Genomic DNA, 22,255 nt, shown 5'->3' with positions numbered 1-22,255 from the left:
GCAGACAATATTGTCTGGTTTTTACCATGACCATCTGGGTGGAGCAAAGGTCTGCTGGACTTTTAAAACCCCTAATAACATGCAACTTTTTCTGCCTCAGCCTGCTTGGTGTACATACCATCTGTAATGGTCAACTTCAAAATCCATTGGGTGAAAACTCGAGCCAAAACAGAACCTAGGAATGATATAAACATTGCCTGCATTGCTATGGATCTGAATTATGCATTGTACTTTCTATCTCACACATTTTGCTTTTAATTTTTATTCTTCCCAATCAGAAAACAGTCACTTTTCAAGTATTAAGTAACTGACCCAGGCACATAACCAGGGCTTGTTTATTTATTTATTGCCCCCTTCCCTCCCCCCCCATCATTGATAGTAGGAAACACATTTCTAGGACAAAATGCAAATGAGAATGTTATGGGAAAAATTACCTTTTATGTAATTTAATTTGAAGTTGGTTATGTAAAGTAATTGCATGAACCTTTTTGACTCAGCTTGGGGGAAACTGGGATAATATTGATTTAAGCAATCATAACATCAGGGAAATGAGAGAAACGGTTTTTCCTTGTCTTCCTTCCGACCAGGGTTCTGTGATTTAGTAGTAATAGATGCATGCGGTCTAGTTTTAAATAATACGAACAACAGTGCTTCCACTCCTTCAGTTGTGACTTAATTTTATAGCCATTAATCCTGTTTTACGTTCACCCTGTATAATTCAGTTCAGCGATGATAGTGAGAATGCAGAAGATTTGGGAGCTGATTTACATTTTATGGTGGAGATGAAATCTCCGTGTAGCCCAGGGGTCTGCAGTGATGAGAGTAGGAAAGAGCAATGACAGAACTTCCCGTGTTGGAAGCTGGGCAACCTTTGGTACTTACTCGTTTCACTCCCTATCAAGGCAGCACTTGGACAAATGCCCCAGAGGTAGCTTTGTTACTTTTCTCATCGATCTTCTGCATGGTGAACATGAAAGACTGTGTTGTTACATCTTTATTGATGGTGAATATTAACTTATACAAGACATCCAACTGAAATCCTGAGGGGTAGCTTGTAAGGTGAAATAAGACTTGAAGGGAAACAAAGGTATAGCTATCTGGTGCATTTGTGTATTTCCAAATATAGTAATGTAATTGAAAGTTTAACTTTAAAACTGCTTAAAATTCTGCTGAGCAGAGCAGCAGAGCAAGAGCAGAAGGCAAGGGAGATGGGGCTGGAGTTCAGAGAACTGAGGCAGTCTGTCTTGTATAATAAAGGTAAATTGCCATCCTTAGGAAGCAGCCTTTAATCAAGCTTCTGAGGTCTGCCTCCAAAGTTATGCTAAGGACATTCTGTGGTAGGATTGTATCTTTATTGCCAGAGACCAAACCCTAATTTTGGTATGTTCTTACTAACAGTTTATATTACCTCTGAGACTTAGGAAAATAAATGCAAATTGCCCACATTGAATACGGCAGTCATGACTGTTTTTCTGTCTGTGCCACAACTAATGCAGATAGTGACAAATAGAGAAAGTGGATAAACGTCTTTTTCATGTTTGTGATAATGAAGAAGTGACTGTAACTCTTGATCGGTTGTTAACCTGTTTCAAATTATTGACCTTTGTTCACTGTTTGGCGTTTGATTTTTATTGAAGATACAGGGAGAAAATAGTTTTTGCAGCACACCAAGTGCAAAAGCAGTTATTGATTTAATCCAAGATGAAGGTCATGCAATAAAACCTTCAAATTAGGATCCTTCTAGTTTTACCTTGCTCCTTTTTATGAGTTGATAGTACCAGTGTGTGTTGGAGCAGGTGGGAACATGCAGTTTTGGTCACATGGACATGTCATGGGTGTTAGGCAGGGTGGCTGAAAAGTGAAGGTTTTAGAATGGATTTCCTGATGTATCTTTAGCAGAGACATGTAAACAAATCACCAATTTTAGATACAGCATTTTAGAAAAAGGATCTCAGAGCTTCTTCACTGTGTGTAACAAAAAAAGAAAAAAAAAAGAAAAAAAAAAGAAAAAAAAGAGGCAAAACCCCCCCAAAACTGGAAAATTGGCACGTTTCAGAGCCAGATAGTTGATGTTACTGCATTGTATAATTATATAAGGGCTTATATATACACGTATATGTGTATGTATATATACACAAATAGTACAAAAGTTCAGTGTTTTTTGACTTTTGCTTTGCAATCAGTTTTTCTAGTAACTGGCAAAGGAAAGATCAAGTTTGTTTCTCAAGCCAGTTCCTCAACCTTTCCAAATTTGTGTTTCTGCACACGTTTGTTAAAGTAAAGATAGTTTCCATTTCAAGGCAGATAAAAAATAAACACTGAATGAAGGAGGTTGCAGTAATCTTTAGCCAGAATATGTTAATATGGACTAAATTAAAAATAAATTGATGCAGATTTGCTGGCTTTTGTTATTTTAAAATTTACATTTTTTTTGCCTGTGACAGCGCCTTTGTACTGTTTGCTGGGACTGCAATGAGTGTGTTTCCATCACTGTGGCATGATGGCATTGCTGAGGTGGACTCTAAGCAGCCTTTTTATCCAGTGGAAGGACGGCTCCTGTGCAGAAGACGTCCTGTTTTGAAATTGTGCACTTGTTACTGTAAAGTCTGCTCCAGTCCTTTTCAGAGGTCTGCATTCTGGGTTTTCCTGAGGATCGCGTTAGTCTTATTTTATGCTAGTGATAGAAATTGTCACTCGCTAGCGACCAGTGCCAGGGAATGTGAGTTACCATTACATGCAGTAGCGCTGAGGTGATGGGAAAACCGAGGTGTAGAAGGGAACTGTAGAAGGTGTAGCTGTTTCTCTGCTGCGGGACTGGAAGCAAACGTGCCCCACTGGGCAGAGTTGCTCAGGGGGATAAAGCCCTCTGAACCCCTTCCCCATATTTTCCCCCATCCCTTCACGTGAATTTGTCCTTGCCATGGATGATGGCATTTGCTGTGATACGTGCACATGAAGGTCTGCTGAGGCAGACAGCAGCTGCATAAAGCACTTTTTGAGAGCTGTGTTGTAACTGCATTCAGCTAAATCTTTCAGTCTTACCTTTATCTTTTTTTTAACTTTATTTATTGCCTTTTCCTCTCCTCCGGCTTTTGAAATACCCTTGCTTTCATCTGTGCGAAATCTCTCTCCTGAGGATAAAGTTTGCCTCTTTTTCTCCATGACAATTCATCTTTGCACTTCTTGTCCTCTTCTACGTCAACTTTAACTTCCTGCCACTGTCTTATGGACTGACTACTTGTCTTTTTGCTCCCTCTCATGTCAGTTTTGACTCTTCTACTTCTCTGCTGACACCAGTCTTGGCTGCCTGTTTGCCAGCTTCTTGTACCAAATGTGTGTTGTGCGGGTTCTGACAGGCGAAGTTCTGTCACCTCTGTCTTTTAGCCTGCTGAATGGACAATTGGATTTCTAATTAACTTCACTTTCTGGAACAAGGCCAGCTTGGGAGAAAACCTGCTTCCAATCGCCCTGCTTTCCACCTTTTTCTCCAAACCTTTATTAGCTTGCCTGCCTTCAGATTGTAGGCTACTTTGAGCCATTTTCTGCTTAAAAAGTGCCAAACATGACTTTGACTCCACTATCACAAAGTAATGATTACACAAATGGCACTAAATGACCCAGGTCTGACAAGTAGTGTTATGCACATTTATTTCTGGGGTTTATGTTGTTGTGTTATCCCTTTTGCCTGGAAGTTCTGTAGCCTTTGCAAGGTAAAGTACTGAGAAAGAATGCTGTATATCTTGAGTAAGTTCTAATGTACAGATGGATTCCTTACCAGCATGAGGCACAATATGTCAAGCAGTGACACTTCAGTAACGAAAACAAGATGCTGCAGCATCATTCAGTTCTTTTTCTTTCAGTTGTCAAATTGTTTTTAACAGATATACCAGTGTTAGCAGTAGGGCTGATCTGTATGAAAACATGCAATTTAAACTCTGAAACTCAGAGCGTCTGCTATGCTGAGCCTCATCTTAATTTAGGGGAAAAAATGTAGGTTTCATGTGTAAGGACTGAGCAGTGTCTTCACTGGCAGTTGTTACTTTTTGTGTCTGTGTTGGTCTCTGGTATCTAATTTTCTTTTAACTGCTTTTTGAAAACTAGGACACAAGTTGACAGATCTTGAAAGAAGAGAACTACTGGCAACAGCAGCGTCTTTGTACGTGGCTGAACAACTGAGATCACAGCGATTTCTAGGGACTCCAAGGTAAGTTCTTTTCTAGGAACTCAGATGTGCTGATGCATTTCTTCTCATCTTCTCATCTTCTCATGCACGAGAGACACTGGTGAGAAACTGCATGGTTTCTTAATGTAGTCTGTTTTTTCTAAATTCAAATGAGCTGTGGCTTACACTTCCCTACTCACACAAGTCATACATGATTATTTTTATTCTACGTATTAGCAAACTAATAGGCACAAAAATGTGTTACAAGCCAGTACAGTAATTAATGCACATCAGGAGTTTCATTAATGCAAAATGTTGCTGCATTAGTAACTAACCACAAATTGAGCATCACAAATTTCCCATGTGCCCATTTGAAGTGATCTAAGCACTTTGGGATAATATGAATATTCAGCTACAGAGCTTTTAAAATATTGTGGATTCATGAGCAATTCGCTACCTTGATGAAGAACCTTAATAGTTTAGGGTCTAATTCTGAAGATACTTTCTGACTGGTAAATGCTGGAAGAGTCAGCACCTTGCTTTAAGTATGTTTTCTTGGTGCTTTTGTTCCCCGACTCCCTCATTAGTAGCTGCTAGTAACCTCGGTAGTACTATTAATTGGCCAGCCATTGCAGTACCTTGTGTCAAAATACTAATTCACTTTGGCTTTTTGGAACAGTACGCTTTTTTCCTCTAGGATGTTTCCAGCTTTCGTTGCCCTCTGGCCCATCATTGTCAATGCCTTGAGACCTTCTATTCGAACAATTGAATTTGTGAACCTTGCTTGGGTAGTTGGCGTTTGCAACGGCTGCATACAGTGAATCCCAACTTCAGCATGACTCTTCTTGCCTCACATTCTTTAATGTAGTTGCATGTGTGTGTGTTTGTGTGAGAGAGGGGGAAGTCAGAATGCAGGATAGACATTATTCACATTCCATGCCAGTGGTTTGACAGTGTATTCTATTACTGATTTTACAGTGGTCAGGAATAAATCAAATGTGGTTTCAAGAAGTCTTTATTTTTATTTGTACCCACAAAGATAAATAATACCATATGTGTTAAAAAAAAAAAAGAAAAAAAAAGAGACACTTAAAGCAGGCATAACGGCTTTGTAATATATAGCACATGTAGGGCTAGGTCATTGCTTGCCTTATGCACCTATAGGGGAAAGTAAAGCACCTTTTTATTTCCTTCCACAAGTTATATCCTCCATAGCAAATAGCATAAGGAGAACAACAGACACTCTCAGGCCACTGTTCCCTAAATAAAAGATGAATGAGGGAAAATGAGGAGGAGCCTTGATTGTAGTTTTTATTGGCCAACGTAGGAAGTTTAGTCTGGTACTGCTATAGAGAAGTAATGGATTACTTTGTACATAGATTAAGGATAGGAATTGTTGATTTAAGTAGTGATCCTCAAACTGGTGTTGCATTCACTGCACTGATTTGGGATTTTTTTTTTCCCCTGGCCTGTAAAATGTTCCTACTTGCTAATAGGAAAAGGAGTCCTATTGTTGAAGAATCTTTTAATGCTTTTTTTCTGTTGCAAGTATTTTCTTTCAGTACTAGGTATCTGTGTATCTTAATAAAAAAAAGACATACAACTATTTTAACAGAGATGTCAAATATGTAAACAAAGCATTGCATTGAGCAGTCAGGCATGGTCATTCATGTCTTTGTGCTGCATCAGGGAAACAAATACATTCCTGCTTTGAAAAAAAAATAGCTTATTTTTTTGAGTCTTTCTAACCTAACTCCCTTCATTCCAGCATGAGCAGAGAAGGCAGCAGAGCCTGACCACATGAAGTTTGTGCTTGGTAAGACTAGACTAAGGTCTGATTTTCCAGGTTTTAAATGGTGGAGCTAACAAATCTTTTCAGTACAGGGAAGATCACTTTCTCTTGCCATGAGGGGGTGTACTTATGTTCAGCTCAGCTTTCAAAGGATGATCTTTTCTGTCTGTTGTGACATACGCAGCTCTCAAATAAATCCTTCAGCAGTTGAGCCTTGAAATTTTCTCAGAATGATGCCTGAATGTGGTTCTTGGTGAATAGGTCATTGTTTCAATCCACATACATTGTTAGAACTACTTGTCTTAGTGATAGTAGAGCTGCCAGTTTGAGGCCAAATAAGGATGAGGTTCATGCAAAAGGCTTACTGGTATGTAACTTCTGAAGAAATCCAAACCTGATAATGATACCCCTTCCCCAAAATCATGCAGCTCCTTCAGAGGAAAAGTCAAAGAAACAAAAGCAGAATGAGGTCAAAGGATTGTGTAGAGTCCTGGACGGTGTTCTCCACTCCTTAGAGCAGCTGGGGGACTCCCTCTAGAGGGGACTGAGGACTGTGGAGCATACAAGTTACTGCAGTCCCATCAAGGATCCCTCACAGCATCTCCTTAACTTACCCAAACTGCATCTGACTTGTTTTTGAAGGTGTTCCATGTCATGGGTACTTCTTAGGCAGCAGGATTGTGGCCATAGAAAGCACGTCTTTATTGGTATGACTGCAATCTGTTTGAAAAATATTAGTAAATAAAAAGTGCAGAGTAGGAACCTGTGCTTCTGGCAGAAAATCAAAAAGGCCAGTTGTAATCTTGGATGTGGTTCACTGTGGCAGAATTGGGTGTTTGGAGTCTGTGTGGATTTTAAATCCGTGTTGGAGGATGTAAGTGGGTTAAACAGAGTGCACGTTCCAGAGTTGATCCATAACGTTCTCCTGATTGTTTGGAAAACTACATCTCCATGTTGAGGATCATCTTCAAAATTTCAGGGCTCTGGCACTATTTACATTAACAGCATTTTTTCTTTTGCATGCACTGAAAGCAATTAGGGAATTTTTGTGTGAGGAATTGCACTGAAAAGTAGTATTTTGAAATCATGCATTATTTCTTCTAAACTTGTCACAGCTGCCAAATAGACCTTTTTTTTGCTGAACTTGAGTTATATGCTTATCTTTGGTTTTGGTTTGTTTTCTTTTCCCTTTTGGGAGCCATGTGTATAATATGCATTCTTTTCACAACTGCAGGGGTATTTAGAGTTCCCTTTTTTCCCCCCATGATTTATTCAACCCAAGCTGGGGATTGTTATTCTAGCCGGATAGATAGATAGATAGAAAGAACCATGCTTGGAAGTCTTCACAGAAGCTCCACCTTTCACTAGTGGTGCTACTGAGACTGTGATCAGATGAAATGGAGCCGAGCCAGATTAAGGAATTGTTGTCCCAGCCTGCTCCTCCCTTGGTCTCTGCCTTTTCCCTCCTCCTCCTCCACATATGCAGGTGTGATTTTTGCGTGTAGTTGCTTTCTACTCTGGTTCTGCTAAAAGGACCCATATTGGCCTAGAAACAGTTAGTAATGCTTTACTTCAGATCATCCTGACAGAACCAGGTTAAGTACTTATGATGTGAAATTATTCTGCAAGAGCTAGAAGGGTGGTAATGTGTAGCAAGGAGGAGGAGATGAGCAGAGGATGGCTCGTAACAGGGATGCAGAGGTGGGCCTTAGCTCTGTGCCACAGATCAGACTAGTAGCAGCCTCATGAGGGGGGTTCTCCTCTACCGTTGATGACATTTGCAGGGATGTGACTGGAAAATACGCATTTTGCAATCCCCTGGGTGAATGAATCATCAACTGTAAGGTTCTTGCTGGAACGCACTCTGATGATCAGCGAGCTATTGCCTCATTAGGATCAAACACTCAACTTTCTTCAGCTAGTTTCAATTAGATGTGACCCCCGTAGTGGGATTCTTTGTTGCAGTGGTTTGTGTGGTGTTGAGGTTAATACGGGCCACAAGCTGAAGGCTGGTTTGGCTTTCCTGTGTTAGAATAAATTGTATTATGATTTGGGTGGAGCATCCACAGGTGAGTTTCCACAATTTGCATTGCTATGTGCCCCTGGCTTCACCAACAGTCTCCTAGGATTAATTTGCCAACCTTTAGCGAGAACAGCTGCTGGAGACCTGTGCATGCTCAGAGGTACAGGAATAACAGGAATATAGACATTTACTTTTGCTATGCAATCTAATATTTAGAGCATTTTCTGGTTTTTTTAATTTAACTGGTGGTTATTTAACCAGTTTTCTTGGGGGAAAAGGTTGTTGTGGGGTGTGGTGTTTTTTTTTTTTAAAAAAAAAAAGAAAATGCTTGGTATTTTGCGAGCCAGATACTAATGTGAATATTTTACTGTGATATCCAGATAATAGGGGCACATGTTTCCTACAGGAAAGAGCCATGAATGATTGATGATTGTTTTATTGTTCAGCTTTCAGTTATTTTACCTAGGACTTTTCCTACTTACTCCATAGTCCAGTTTATTGTGAAACTGGTGCCACCCACAGCTGCTGAACAGATTTACAGCATCTAGTAAAATCCGAAGGTCTTCTAGACAGACCTCGATCTTGTTTCTAGTGGAAACATATTTTGGCTGAAGTGAATCCAGCTTATTTTATGTCTGTTTGATGTAGTTAGCCTTTGAGACCAGAAATGATGTTGTACAGTTGAATCTTCGCATTTTGGCTTCAGACTTGTTTTCATTAGTGGGTTGGGAGGGGAATAGGAGAGTGACTCTCCAGGTGTGGCTACATCATGCTTTCTCATGGGTCTACTAATGTGATGTTTATACTTCTAAACCCAATTGCCTACAGCACTTCCTATGGGTTGCTTGTGTTGGCTGCTAAGTGTATTTTCCTAATTTTTCTATGGGTTTTACCCTTTCATCATTTATGACTTGGAAAAAAACAGTGAGGCTGCATGCCCATATTACCTGATATTACATGCAAAAAGATGGTAACACACTGGAAAATGTTTTATACTGCTAGCAAAAAATCTAAAGGTTTTTCTTGCTCGTGTGTTTTTAATACAGAAGGCTGGGATTAGGGAGTCTTGAGTTAAACTCCTAACTGTTCTTGTGGGACCTTACAGAAGTCAGTTGGATTGGGCCTCAGTTTACAAAAAGAAAAAACGGCCTTAATACTTTACTGTATTATTGAGGTTTTATAAGTACTTATTTATCAACAAGTATAAAGTATTTTGAGACCTAAAACGGATGATGCTTTCTAAGCATAAAAATAATACTTTCACAGGAAGGGTGAGTGTATAGTGAGAAATTACAGATAAAATACAAGCAAGTTTTTGTCAAGTTCTGAAATAGCTGGGCTGAATTTTTATATGTTTTAAAATTCTGAAAATCCAAGGGTCTGGTGCAGTGGGCATAACACAGCTGGTGAACCGCAAGAACAGAAATGGATATATTTAGCTTTTTATTTAATGAGTCATTGTAGGCTTGTGTCTACGTTGATTTGGTACAGATGCACTGACGTAAATCCTCAGGTGCACTTAGCAATGGTGGTTCGGATGCCTGCTTTGCCTTGCCATTGCGTGATGAGGACAGCGAGGGAAGTGCTCAGAGAGCAGCGGAGCCCCGCGCCTCTCAGGCATGCCTGCTTTCACACAGACTACACCTATTACCCTGCTGGAGTCTGGGAGGGAGCCAGCTCTTTGCCAGCCTAGGGCTTCCCCATATGGAAGGGTGGTCAGCTGCCCAATAGGAGAGCTCTCTGGCGCTCCTGCACTGCTGGAGCAGCACAAAATAAGGTTATGTTACATTAATTTTAAGAAGAAGGAAGATGATGTCAGGAAAATTCACTGGAGTCATCCGAACTGGCCGCTTGGAAAGAGGGAGAGTTCTTTCTTGCAGCACAGTCACAGGCACCGCTGAATTGTATCAATTGCATTACGTAATTTTTATTTCCCCCCCTCCTAGAACCGCAATAACAACATGAACAGTTATTGCAAGTGCAGCTAAATATTTATACTTTGCATTACCCTACAAATACCCTCTAGTGTGATATAAAGATAAACCGCTTTGTTTTCGTTTGGGAAGGATGACTAAGTCCAGCCCACTTGTGGCTTTCTTCACTCCCTCGCTTTGGAGTTATGCAGTCATCCTTAGCTCATGAAAATAGCACTGTCTTATCCTGACTGTTCTGGTCCCCTGGTCAACAAGTCGAGCATTCTTTTCATGATTTACTGTCATGCCTTTGAAAGTCCTCCATATGTTTATGTAACTACTGCAGCTTCAGACCGTTATTCCACTGTGTGGGTTTTTTCTTTCCCCATAGACTAGCAAGGTACTAAGACTCTGTTGTCCCTTTTTTCGTTTGATATCCTTGTTTATAATGAGCTCTTCTGATTGTGGCAATCCTCTCTGGTCTCTTTAGGTGTTACTTAATGTTGTTCTTTTGACCTCTCATAAATAATTACTTCTTTTTTTTTTTTTTTTTTTAATCTTGCTTAATTACTGCTAAACCAGCTGCCCTATATGATATTCTAGCTATCTTTAAAATCTGGTATTATTTACCCTTCTACATTGTTCCGTTGCTTATTACGCAAAGAGGATTATGTGTGCTATAGACAAACAAGTAGATGCAAATATATGAAACAGGTATTTTTGGCCAGTGAAAATGAACTTTTATGTAAAATATAAATGTTGAAATGGGACATTTCAAGGTAGCATTTATGACTATTTCTACAGAATGTATGTATCATATTTCTTTCTTTGATTGGATTAAATTAATGGAATCAGAACTGATAACATGAATAATATAAGGTATTTGTATAGTCATTTGAAAACAGAGCCATCATTTCATATGATTCATGAACATATATTCCAGAAACAGAATGGTTGGTTACAGGAAATTTTCATAGCCTGTCATCTCTTCATTTGTAGGGAAAAAGGTGTCCTGGGCACTCAGGAATCCATGCTTGCTCAATCTTTAGAGTTGATAACCATTATGAGATCATTATGAAAAGTTTGAACCTTGCTGAGTATCTCTTGGGAAGATCCCCAGAGCAATGGCATGCATCTTGCTGAGGTGATTGCTGGTGGGAAAGCCGTCCACTAAAGTAAATGGACCTGGCTAAGTCCCTATGTTTATTTTTTATTTTTCAACATGTCTGTTGGGAAAACAGCAGCTGCTGTAGGAGCTTTATAGCTTCAGTGGCTACTGTTCACTTAATGTTGAAACTTGAATTTACATAGTATACACACGTGAACATTTTGTGTTGTGCTGCCATATTCCTGGCCCTTTTTAGTTGTGAATCTGGCCCTTTTCTCAGCCGTGCTTTGCTTATGACCTCTTCTTCTGCAAGATCCTCTCGTTACTGCAAGACCTCTCTCTCTTTCCTTTACCTTGATCCCTTTTATAAGCCCCACAATTCTTTCCTCTCATGCAGGTTTACACCTCCTAAACCTGTTCTTTAATATTTGTCTGTGTGTAAAAAGCGTATGCATGAAACCGTAGAGCTAACAAGGTGCGTGCTAATCTCCACGTGCTCCCTGGTCGTTTTACAGCTATTTTTAGTATAGTTTTTCCTCTACATCTGTATATTTAATTTGGAGTATCGAAGAGCAGAAATGAAGTTGTGTTGGAGGTTTTTATGGAAGGGCGAAGTTTTTCTTGACTTAGGGGGACTCTAAGCTCAGTAAATGCATGTGTAACTGTATTCATGTGAGAAGTTTTACTGATGTTTCTTTCCTAGGATTATTAACATAAAAAAGATAAGCATGAACATCAGGACCTTACCTTGTAAAGTTCCTTGAGGCACCGGTTGTGTCCTGCTGTTTGTTTGTGTAGTGTATAGCTTATTCTGGATGCTGTTGCTGTAGAAGCGTTGTCAACAAAATATATGGGAAGAAAAAGTCTCTCATTCAATATTGTCTGCATACTTTTACATGTATGTGTCTTGATTTATCCATTCTTTAGCACGCTTGCTTCATTCATGGTTCACAAAGGCTGTAGTTAAATATAAGATACTGATTGAAGGGATAGATAATTCATTTATACCTTTGTTATTGAGTATTACAATTTTCAACCGTTTCTTTTTCCTTTGATTCAACTGCGAAAGTGGGATGGGACACAGAATGGCCTCATTATTGTAGGAGTATTTCTCTGTTCCCTGCAATGATTCCAAAAGCTCTTGCACACTTCATCAGTATTATTGTAATTCTTTGGCTGCAGGATATTTGGCAGCTGTTGCACCCCACTGGCAAATCCTATTCAGACTTCACTTCCATTCACCATTGCCATTGGAGAATTGATTTCTCTCTCCTCTGCTCTAACCTTTCCCAATTCATTTTGGATTGTTCAATGTGAAACATTTTAATTTCATATCATACAGCCATTCGGCTCACAATCCTTTTTTTAACCTGTCACCAGGGTAACAGCATAGCATGCTTTCTTTAGGCAATCAAGTTTTTATTTCACATGCTTAATGTTGCATTAAATGTTTGCATTTTGTTTAACCCTCTTAAATACTTTGAACTGGGGATGTGTTTTGCAGGGTAATGAAGTCTCTGATTTCAGTGTCAAGTCTTCACAGAAATTGCCTTACTTAAAATAAAAAATTAGGAATCAGAAGATGAATACAGTGATGAGAAGATTATTAATAAAATCCCAAATGGCTGCATGAGGCAAGCATCCGTAGAGTAGCAAAAATATTTTTCTTCTGGAAAAACCTTCCAGAAGCTTAAATTATAATCTTTAGACCTACACTTTAGGATTACTTTTACCTGTAAGTGCTTGTAATCAAACTAATGCAAATATAGGATTAACCATGCAATAACATGACTTTAAGAAGTGAAATGTCTGGCCTATACCTGTCAACCTGCTTCAAACTGCTTGCCAGATGTGTGTGTGGAACTCTAAGCTGAATAGCAAGTGATTTATGTACATAAAAATTAGGATTTAATGGGATGATGCAATTGATTAAAGAAATATGGAATTTTTAAGTGTCTGTTTTTCCTGTATGTGCAAACCGTCATGGCATGAACAACAGGCTATATTAATTATATTGGAAATGAGAATAATAATTAATTTACAGTATGCTATCATAGATGATTACAAAAATAAAATTAAATGGACATTTTCATATCTGAAAAAGCATTGATTTCATATAACTGTGACCTTACAGCGCAAGTCCTGCTTGTCTTGGTGAAGGAATGGGACCAGCTAGGTTTGCCTCCACCTGTTTAACTGGAATTATAAAAAAGTCTGTAATAGATGTCCTTAAAATACCCAGAATTTCATATCCTATGTCTATAATTAGAAGTGTAGTGTTAAAGGGTTTTTATCTGTCACGTTCTATTCTCAATTATGTAGGTATAAAAGATGACGGGGGGGAAATATTTAATTTTAACATAAGTGAAACTTAAGAACACGGCATTGCAAATAAGCCTAGACTTTGCTCATTTATAATGAAATAAACCCACTGTAATGAAAGCACTGATAATACGCATTTTAACACTTTGGAACACTAATTTTACAAAACTTCTCATTTGCAAAATAGATCGTACATATCTAGCATTGTTTAAGAAAAACATGCAGAATATTTGCATTACTGCACTAGCTGGAGTGTTTGGGTTTGCATTTGATAGAGCTCTTTTTGAGGAGGCAGCTGCTTATTATAGATCAGACCCATAGAGTTGACTTCCTTAGAATTTTTCCTTCAACGGCATATAGCTAACTATACAAGGATAGAAATGCAGTTTCTTCTGCTAAATTTCCAAGCTTTCTGTCCAGTTTCCTTTTTTCCCAAGTTGTACTATAAGCTACCAAATATTATTACCTGCCAAAAGAGGTTTGGCAGTGTTTTGTTACTGAATTTTGCCAAAAGGAGCCAAACATATGGTAACAGTTAATTTATTGGTTCTTCTAACCTCAAGGGAACTCTTACAGAGAGCATATTACCTTTTTATCTAACATATTTTAAATAAAAGAGCTGTTGGCTTGAAATTTGATATGTCAGTATAGAAGCTGACCTTCAGTGCGGTTATGCTCAATTCAGTCTTGTTTAAGGGTAAGATTAAAAGTGTAAAAATATACAATTGCGCTAAGGCTTCTTTCTTTTCAAGTTTTAGAGAGGCAGGTCACTTCTGCATCATTTTGGTGTGTGCAAGTGGAAAATATTGAAGAAACATTTTCATGAGAAAAAATGAGTCCTGCCTTTCTCTCATTTCTTGGAGAGCTCTTTCTTCACTTTCTTGATAAGATGCCTGGTATATGCATTACTATGTGAGAATTAAAAAAAAAAAAAAAACAAAAAAAAATTTTTCATTTCTTTATAAGTAAGACTAGAGGCCCGTTTGTTGCTCTGTGACAATGTAGATTTGTCTAATTCTAATGGGAGAAGTATTTGAGAGGTAACATTGCTAATTGTGCTGCTATTCACTATCCTGGAGTTGAATCTCATGCCTGAGACTTGCACAACTCAAAATCAGTGATCTGCTACCTGCATCTGAGGTAGTCTTCTCTGTTCTGGCTTAGATTCTGTATATTTTTGTCTTCATAGCTGGTGGTGTTGTGAATCTTAAAAGAAAAACTACATGGATATGTCATCATATTTCAGATGGGATACGATAGATGGTGCCTTAAATAAAAAATAGCCTGGTTTTTGTTGGCTCATATTAAGTATTCAAAGGCCTGGATATTTTTCCCTGGATCTGTGTTGAGACTGCTCAGATGACTTTTCCTTTTGTGATTATAGATGATTTTTTAATATCTTTCACAGATCATTCTTTAGTGGCTTACTTCTCCGTGTAATTAGATGTGGTGCTTGGAGTTTGTTTTGGCTGTGGCTTCCCTTTAACATGCATCTTCAAAGCCCGTAGTGTGAGAAAGACTGGGCAGGAAAGAATGGCACAGGACCTGGTTCTTTTGAAACCAGGGATGTTTACCCATTGACTTAGAAAGGAGATGATGACAGGTCTTTATCCTGTCTCTCTCTGGTGCTTAGTAAAATTAGTCTTGCTGCAGTTAGTAGTGCGATGATGCAAATAATTTATTTGCCTATTGAATTCCAGATTTAAAAAACACCTCAAAAAATCTGGGGTATTTGTTAAATTTTATCCTTCCTAGGCTTTAAGCTTCTGTCTTTACCCCAGTGTTGTGGTATGTGTTTCTGAGGCTCCTCTCTGCCATGGGTGGTGATCTGATACACCTTGGTCACACAGTAATGATTTTCTCCAGGCCCTGCTGCCCATTTTTCTACCAGACACTGAATTTTAAAGCAGGTCCTCATTTGGCTGCACCCGGCCCTTAATGTCCTTAGACAAAGGAGACACCATAAACCAACAGCTTTTCTCTGTTAATTTCCTTGAACTAGTGTGAGCACTTGTCTTCTAAATCCTACATTTTCCCCACACCCCCGTGCAGCAAATCCTTTTTTCTTGTCGCTCATATCCTCAGGAAAATCACAATAATTTTAAAATGTTTACTAACATTAAGTCCACCTTACTCCTCTATTAGCTGTGATTTTTCCGCTCTCTGATCTTGGACATTGCATGTCTGCCTCTACTACAGGCTTCCTTTTCCCTAGTCTTAACACCTATTTTAAGTGAACCCTTCTGAGTGAACAGAGTGAATTTCTGTTCCAGTGCTTTCCAAAATCCTGGTAGTCTTACAGCCATTTAAGTTTCAGTCTCCTTACATCGGGCATTGCAGCATGATTCCACAACCCTCTTCAACTTCCTCAGCTTTCGGTCATTCCTATGTGTCTTCCCAGAAGCGAGGGTTGGTGAGAGCTGATAGCATTTTGCTGTTTCACTGTTCAAAAAAGTTGGATTGCTCTGAGAAATCATTGCATTCACAGCCCTTGAAGGGTGGAACACAAGTCTTCAGAGATGGCGCCAGCTCGTCTCACACAGGAAGGAAGGCCCAGAAGGGGCTGCAGTCATTTGCATTTTAGAGAAATTATGTTGGGTATGGGTGAGGAGACTTTGGGCTTAGAGGGAACATGGCTGTTGCCGTGTACGGATTCCCTCAGCAGGAGCAGGAGAACGCAAAGGAAGGGTTGGGGTTGTGACGGCAGAGTTGTGAGAACCGTTTCTGAATGTCTTCCTAAGGTATCCTCTCTCAGCTGCCGTACGCTACTTCTGAAGGTGTATTTTGAAAATACTTTGTCTTTTCCCTTGCTATTTGTTTGTTTCTTTACTGATTATTGGTAGTTTTCCATCTAAACTTTCAGGAGATACCAGTTGGCATAGTTGCAGACACTGGATCAAAACCAGTTAGGTAACGTATGCCATGTCACGTTTGTGCAACAGTTTTACTTTAAATTTTCTGTTCAAAATGTGTCTGTTTTTTCTGTGAGAAAAAATAGTCTTGATGTTCTTTTTGAACATCCTCTTGACCACAGGCAAGTTGTTTGCTCATGGTTTTTTATAGACTAGGAACATTCACAGAAAAAATATAGTTTTACGTATTAGCTTACTAAGAAAGAGGAACAGTACCATCTTTTTAAACAATGTTTAGTCATATTCATTAAACAATAATTGGATGTGTAAGAAATCATGTTTAAAGAAAAATGTGTTTTCTATAGCATATAAAAATGTACCTATATGGCACATGTTATACATGGGTGATGTTATTTGTATATATTGTGTGTGTGTTTGAAAAAATGTTTTCTATTTAGGAAATATATTTCTTTGCTTTGTGAATTACTGAACTACTTTGATCAGTGCTAACTGTCTTGGCAAAAGGCAAGGAGAAGGAACTTCTAGTTAAGTGCCTTGTAGAAGTGTGACTACATTCTTGTACTTATACCTTATTTATCTACTGTTGATCATTGAATATTGGACTAGATGGATATTTGGGCCACCCAGTATGGCCGTTTTTATGTTCCCATGCTATATTGATCATGATTCTCCCAAAATAAGGAGAAGGAAATTGAAGAAGACGACCCACTTTGTTTTAAACTTTATGTGCAGTTGTGTTACTGCCACTGCTTGGGTCCATCCCACCTACACAGCCTGGCTTTTCTACTTCGATTTTAGTCAGCAGAAAGCTTAGTGGGCAAAATTTTATTAATACTGAGCATGAGGCACTAGCTGTTACAAATTTTTTGTTCTTCACAATCAACCCTTGTTTAACTAATAATGTCTTCTGAAATTCTTTCATTCACATCTGATGTGTATAACTTTAAGTGGGAAACCTACACATAATTGTTTTTCTTATTGGCTTTCTTGTCTTTGGTTTTGAGACCATAATATGAACAATGGCAGGTTACCTAGTAAAAGTATGAAAAATATGTGGAAAGCAATAGAGACTTATCTTCTTTTGAATACATATGACTTTGTTAAATAACAATTTGAGCCTGGATTTGTGTGGCCCAGACTCATAGTGCCTAAGTAATGTAATAAGTAGAGGTAAACGTTACCTAAAGGTAGTTCAGTCTATCTAAGGTCTAAGTCATTGTGGAGAGGTACGTTTCTCTTTCTGTTAGTTATAAAGGGAAAAGATGGTTAATATCAGGTGGTGAAAGCTCAGTGGTGTGAACTCCGGATGTAAGCTGAAAGTGCAGTAGAAGATATATTGAAGGTAATGTGAGTCACTGGAGCTCTGCTATGTGCTGTAATTGTCTAGACATGAAGAATTAGTACTTATTGAAGATATGCATGTTTTATGTTATCTAATATAATTTTTAATGAACTCTTGGGGTTTTTTCTCATCCGCTATTGTTTTTTTCTCTTTAACTTAACAGAATTAGTGGCATTAATTTGTTCCACAGGAACCTAGTGCAGTAGAAATAGAGAACAAAGCTTTAGAATCTGTGAAACATGCCAAATTTTTTACATGTTAGGGAGAGGAAGTAGCTGTCACATTGCCTGTTGGAAACTCGCTTGAGTACCTCTAGCCAAACACTCTAATCGCATTTGTCTGTGGTTTGGTAGATACATCATTGATATGTGTGCTGTCACCCAGCACTAGATCCTGTATATGCAGTAAAGAAGCATCTTTTTGAAAAGCTAGCCACTGTCTAGAAAAATGCATTGTTGCAAATTAATCGCTGTTCTCGGCCAGCTTCTGTTTCTTACACTATGGCATATAGGATTGCTAGTAAGGGAAAATCTGACCATTCTTTTCTGGGACTGTGCCATTCTGAATGTGCGTTCTATGTAATTCCTGAATTAAGTCTCATATAGAGGCAAAATCACAACAGAACAAATATGATCAGAGCAACTGTATTACAAAACTGATCTCATTGGCATGAGGTGGTTAAGCTCTTGGATGTACTCTTGTGGTTCTGCTGCAACCAAGTTTGAAGGAGGTGGTGAGCTCTGTGTGATGGGTGAGCTCTTACAATACTCTGGAACCCTGCTGAAGTCGGGTGCAAGCATTGTGTTTTCCAAGATGCACAAAAAAATGAGTAGAATTCTGTTTTAAATAATGACCTTCGGCCTATTGCATATGTGACAGGCTTCAGAGAGACCAAGTGAAATCGTTGGTACTACAAAGCATGGGAGAAAGAAAATTGTTCCATACTTCTACCAGTATAACCTGGTCAGTTCTGAGGAGACTGACACATCAAAAGAGGACTGTACTAAGTCTTAGGTGACAGACCTAAATGAAACTATTAAACACAGGAAAGGTAGCATTCAATACATAGTTCTTAATAATAACCTCAAAAAGATATTTGGAGGTGATATTCTATAAGAAGGCGTTTTCGGTTTGGCTCTAAGACAGTTTGTTTGGGTTTTTTTGTTAGCTTAATGTAATTTATAATTCTTCATTAATTTGCACAGTGTGTTCCCTGTGGGCCTTGAGGAAGGCTGCTGTCCTCACTTCCAGTGCTGTTGCCAAATTTCCTCAGAGGTGGCCTTATTCTGATGTCTCTTCTTTTCCCTTGACTGTAGTAGTTGTCTCTCACTCCTGGTCTGGTTCTTGATTTAGTAAGTTGAGGAGGTGCTGACAGGTTTCACTGTATTGAGTCTTATAAACTTTATCCTTTAAAGAAATGCTGCATTTCAGTTTTATGTTACTGCCTTTAATGGTGGACATGACAGTCTATGGGTGCAGATGTATACCTCTGAATACGAAGAGATGGATTAATGTGTTTTTTGGGGATTAACCTTGTAAATTACTGATAGTTGGAGAAACAGTGATGTGTTCAAAAAAAAATTATTACATAACAGAATAGACAGCACTAGAATGTCAGGCCAAGATCTCTTCAAAATGAAAGATTTGAATTTGAGTCTAACATATGTGTTTTGTCCTCCAAATTGGCAAAATGATTTTTCAAATGTGCTGCACTGTGCAGTATTCTCATTGCTTTCAACTGAGAGGAGCTGGCAGATGCTAAGCGCTTCTTAACATAACTCTTCTTTACTGGGGCAACTAAATAAGGGGGTTTGAGCCTGAATTTAAGTATCAGGTTTTTGTTGACCTTTTAAACTATGGCCCAATAGCTAAACTAAATACTGAGCTTATGGTTTTGTGGGACTGCAATTGCAAAAATTGTCATTAAGATCAATATCTCTTTATGTGAATAAAAGATTCTTCAATATTTAATCCAGCTGTTGTTAGAGCGTGTACCAGTACTAGTGGGTTTCTAGTTTGTGGTGAGGAGCTGATACTCTCATTGTACATATTTGACTTTTGATTAGTTCTAGTCCAGTCCTGTGCACTGAATGCCCATGCAGGCTGGAGTACGCTGGGTGCAGTCCTGGAGCCTGGCTTCTGTCTTACTTGCATCAGACAGGAGCCTGGTTCCCTTGTCCTCAGACTGTTCTGCAATGTGATCCAAAGCAGGGTAAGTGCAGATGATTGGGATAATTTGCTTTTTGAGAACTAGTACAAATCTGAACTAAACCACTGATGTTCTCACACCCACTGCACGTTGCCTTGATTACTTCTGAGTTATCGTACTCTCCAGAACTTCTACTGAAAATGTAGGTGAATAACTGAAATTCTAAATTCTGACAAAAGGGATGATGGATTAAAGCAGCAAAGGTGTTTTGAATTCAGGTTTACAGCAGTTAGTGGCAATGTAGTTCGAGATTAGTGGGCTACAAGTCAGGCATATTTCACTACTGGGATGAGTAGAGCAAGCCTAACATGGAGGTTGCCTGGATGTTTCAAAAAATAATTGAGTATGGAAAGTCATCTTATGTATAGATGTAAAACTAAATTACTGTTGCCTTATCAAACTTATCAGTAGGTAATCTTTCAATCATTTCACCTCCATTTTCATATTTGTAGTTTAGAGGTTGCTTACTGCCTATTTTTAACATGCACAGGAGACCTGTAATATTCTAAGTTAATACAAAGTGAAAAATAGCACATTATTACTAGGCATAGCCATTGTTTGAATGGAGGTGCAGGAAGCAGGTTGCCCAAGAAACAGCTGCATCCCAATACCACCATGTAATATGGAAGGATATAACTGCTACTGGATGATGCTAACAGAAGCGCTGTAGTCCTCCCTACTGCATCACAGTGATGTGTTCTGAAGCTCTTTGAGCATTAAAAGAAGGTGAGATAATTATTGTAAGACTAGTCCTAAATATCTGCACAATAAGAGAATTAATAAGTTTCCTTGTTTAAGGAAATACAGATGAATTTGTACAGGAAAAGGAGGTTGTAATTTTCCTTTTGTGGAGTGTATTATTACTATTATCATGTTTTTCCAACTGTCCAAAGTAAACTCTTATTAAAAATAAAGGGTGTTAGAGAGAAACACAGTTGTGAAATTAAATACTTTAATGGAGGAGAAATACAGCCCCAATTTTTTTTTGATGGTGAACAGGTTTTCAGATTTTTCTCTCTATAACAATTGTCAGCACGCACAAGTCAAGATTGTTGACTGATCTGATTAAAAACACCTGCTTGCAAGTAGTTCAGTCTTTGGTAAATAGTTCTGCTGATTTAGGAAAGATGGTTTGAAAGAACAGATCAGAAGCACAGACTTGCGAATTATATGGAAAATAAATGTCTTTTCTCTGTAGTTGCGAACACATGATTTGAAGCTTCCTTGCTTCTCATCTCACAAATGCTTGCAATGAGATAAGGAGCAACATCTCTTATCCAGCATTAATGCTTGTGATGTTTCCTTTTTCCAAGAGAAACCAAATGCTAAAGTAGGCCCTGACATGCCATAGGAGAGGAAATGAGTTTCAGATATCATGTTTTACATTTATTTATTTGTCATTTTCAAGGTATGCTGGCATCTGCTGAAGGACTGGGCAGTCTGACCCTTCCCTGAAATTGAGAGGTCTTGGGCTGTACTTGCAGCTCCCAGGACTGATTTATGTTTCATCCAGTTTGGCACTGGAGGTTTTCAGTGGGCGCTGGATTGCAGGCCCTTATGTCAATGTAAATCCCCCAAAAGGCTTCTGTAAAGGAAAAGGAAGCATCCAGATGTACCCTGTTTTGAATCAAAGCACAGTGCACTCCATAGCATCTAGCATCCTTTTAAAGCAGTGCTTTTTATTTTATAGTTTACCTTCCGTGTAATTTAATTTTTTCCTGTGGTCAGTATTCAGATAGAGTACATGGCTATAAATATGCATATTTGTTATTGATCTAAACGTAATGTGTAAGAAAATGTAATTTTGACGTAGCCATTGAGTAATTCTTTCAGCCTTTGTCTGATCAGCTGGCACACAGGCTAGTAGAGGTTGTTATTTTGTACGACATATGCAGAACTATAATTTACTCTAATGATGGTATATTTTCATACTGTTGGTGAAAGGGTTATGTGTATACGTATGCACACATAAAGCAGAAAAAAGGAAATGCCATTTTTATGTAAAAGTGCACATGATACGTATAGATGGATCAATCTGAATATATGTAGAAAATATGTGTGAATAGATGTAGAAAATACTTCAAATTGCTGAATAAAATATTCCCAGATTCTTAAGTTCTCTTCACATAATTTTTAGTTCTTAAAATAATCCTGTGAAAGTGCTGCTTTTATCTTTTCTGTGCAATGATGAACTTTTATGTTGGAAAGTGTTGAAAGTACTCAGATAGTAAAGCTTAGATTTTTGTTTTGTTTGGCAGTACACTTCTGTTTAGAATTCTTTTAATCTATCCATTCCCTGCTTTTATATTCATCTGATAGTTGAAGGTTCTGTGAAGGGTATTTCTTTGTATATGAACTTATTAAACCAATAATGCTCAAAAGTGTGAGATTTACTTCCCTTTTTCCTTTTTTTACATCGTAAGATAGGCTCTTGTTTGAGTTGTTGAATTTCTATTTGCCTTTCTTGAGTTTTTTTGGGGGGAGGGCAGGGAAAATAAGAAACAATTTATA

The 22,255-nt window shown here is 38.4% G+C and overlaps 1 protein-coding gene across 1 annotated transcript in view; it reads left to right on the top strand.

Moving 5' to 3' along the window:
- Positions 1 to 22,255, top strand: part of PCCA (propionyl-CoA carboxylase subunit alpha) — a 322,247-nt gene that overhangs the window by 169,827 nt on the left and 130,165 nt on the right. The window contains exon 18 of the mRNA XM_075711566.1: positions 4,102 to 4,204. Coding sequence (XP_075567681.1) covers positions 4,102 to 4,204 — 103 coding nt within the window. The remainder of the gene's footprint in view (positions 1 to 4,101; positions 4,205 to 22,255) is intronic.

The sequence above is a fragment of the Pelecanus crispus genome, chromosome 1 (genome assembly GCF_030463565.1).
Source record: "Pelecanus crispus isolate bPelCri1 chromosome 1, bPelCri1.pri, whole genome shotgun sequence".
Classification (NCBI taxonomy): domain Eukaryota; kingdom Metazoa; phylum Chordata; class Aves; order Pelecaniformes; family Pelecanidae; genus Pelecanus; species Pelecanus crispus.
Note: the sequence above shows the minus strand (reverse complement) of the source record. Positions and strands in the feature narration are given on the sequence as shown.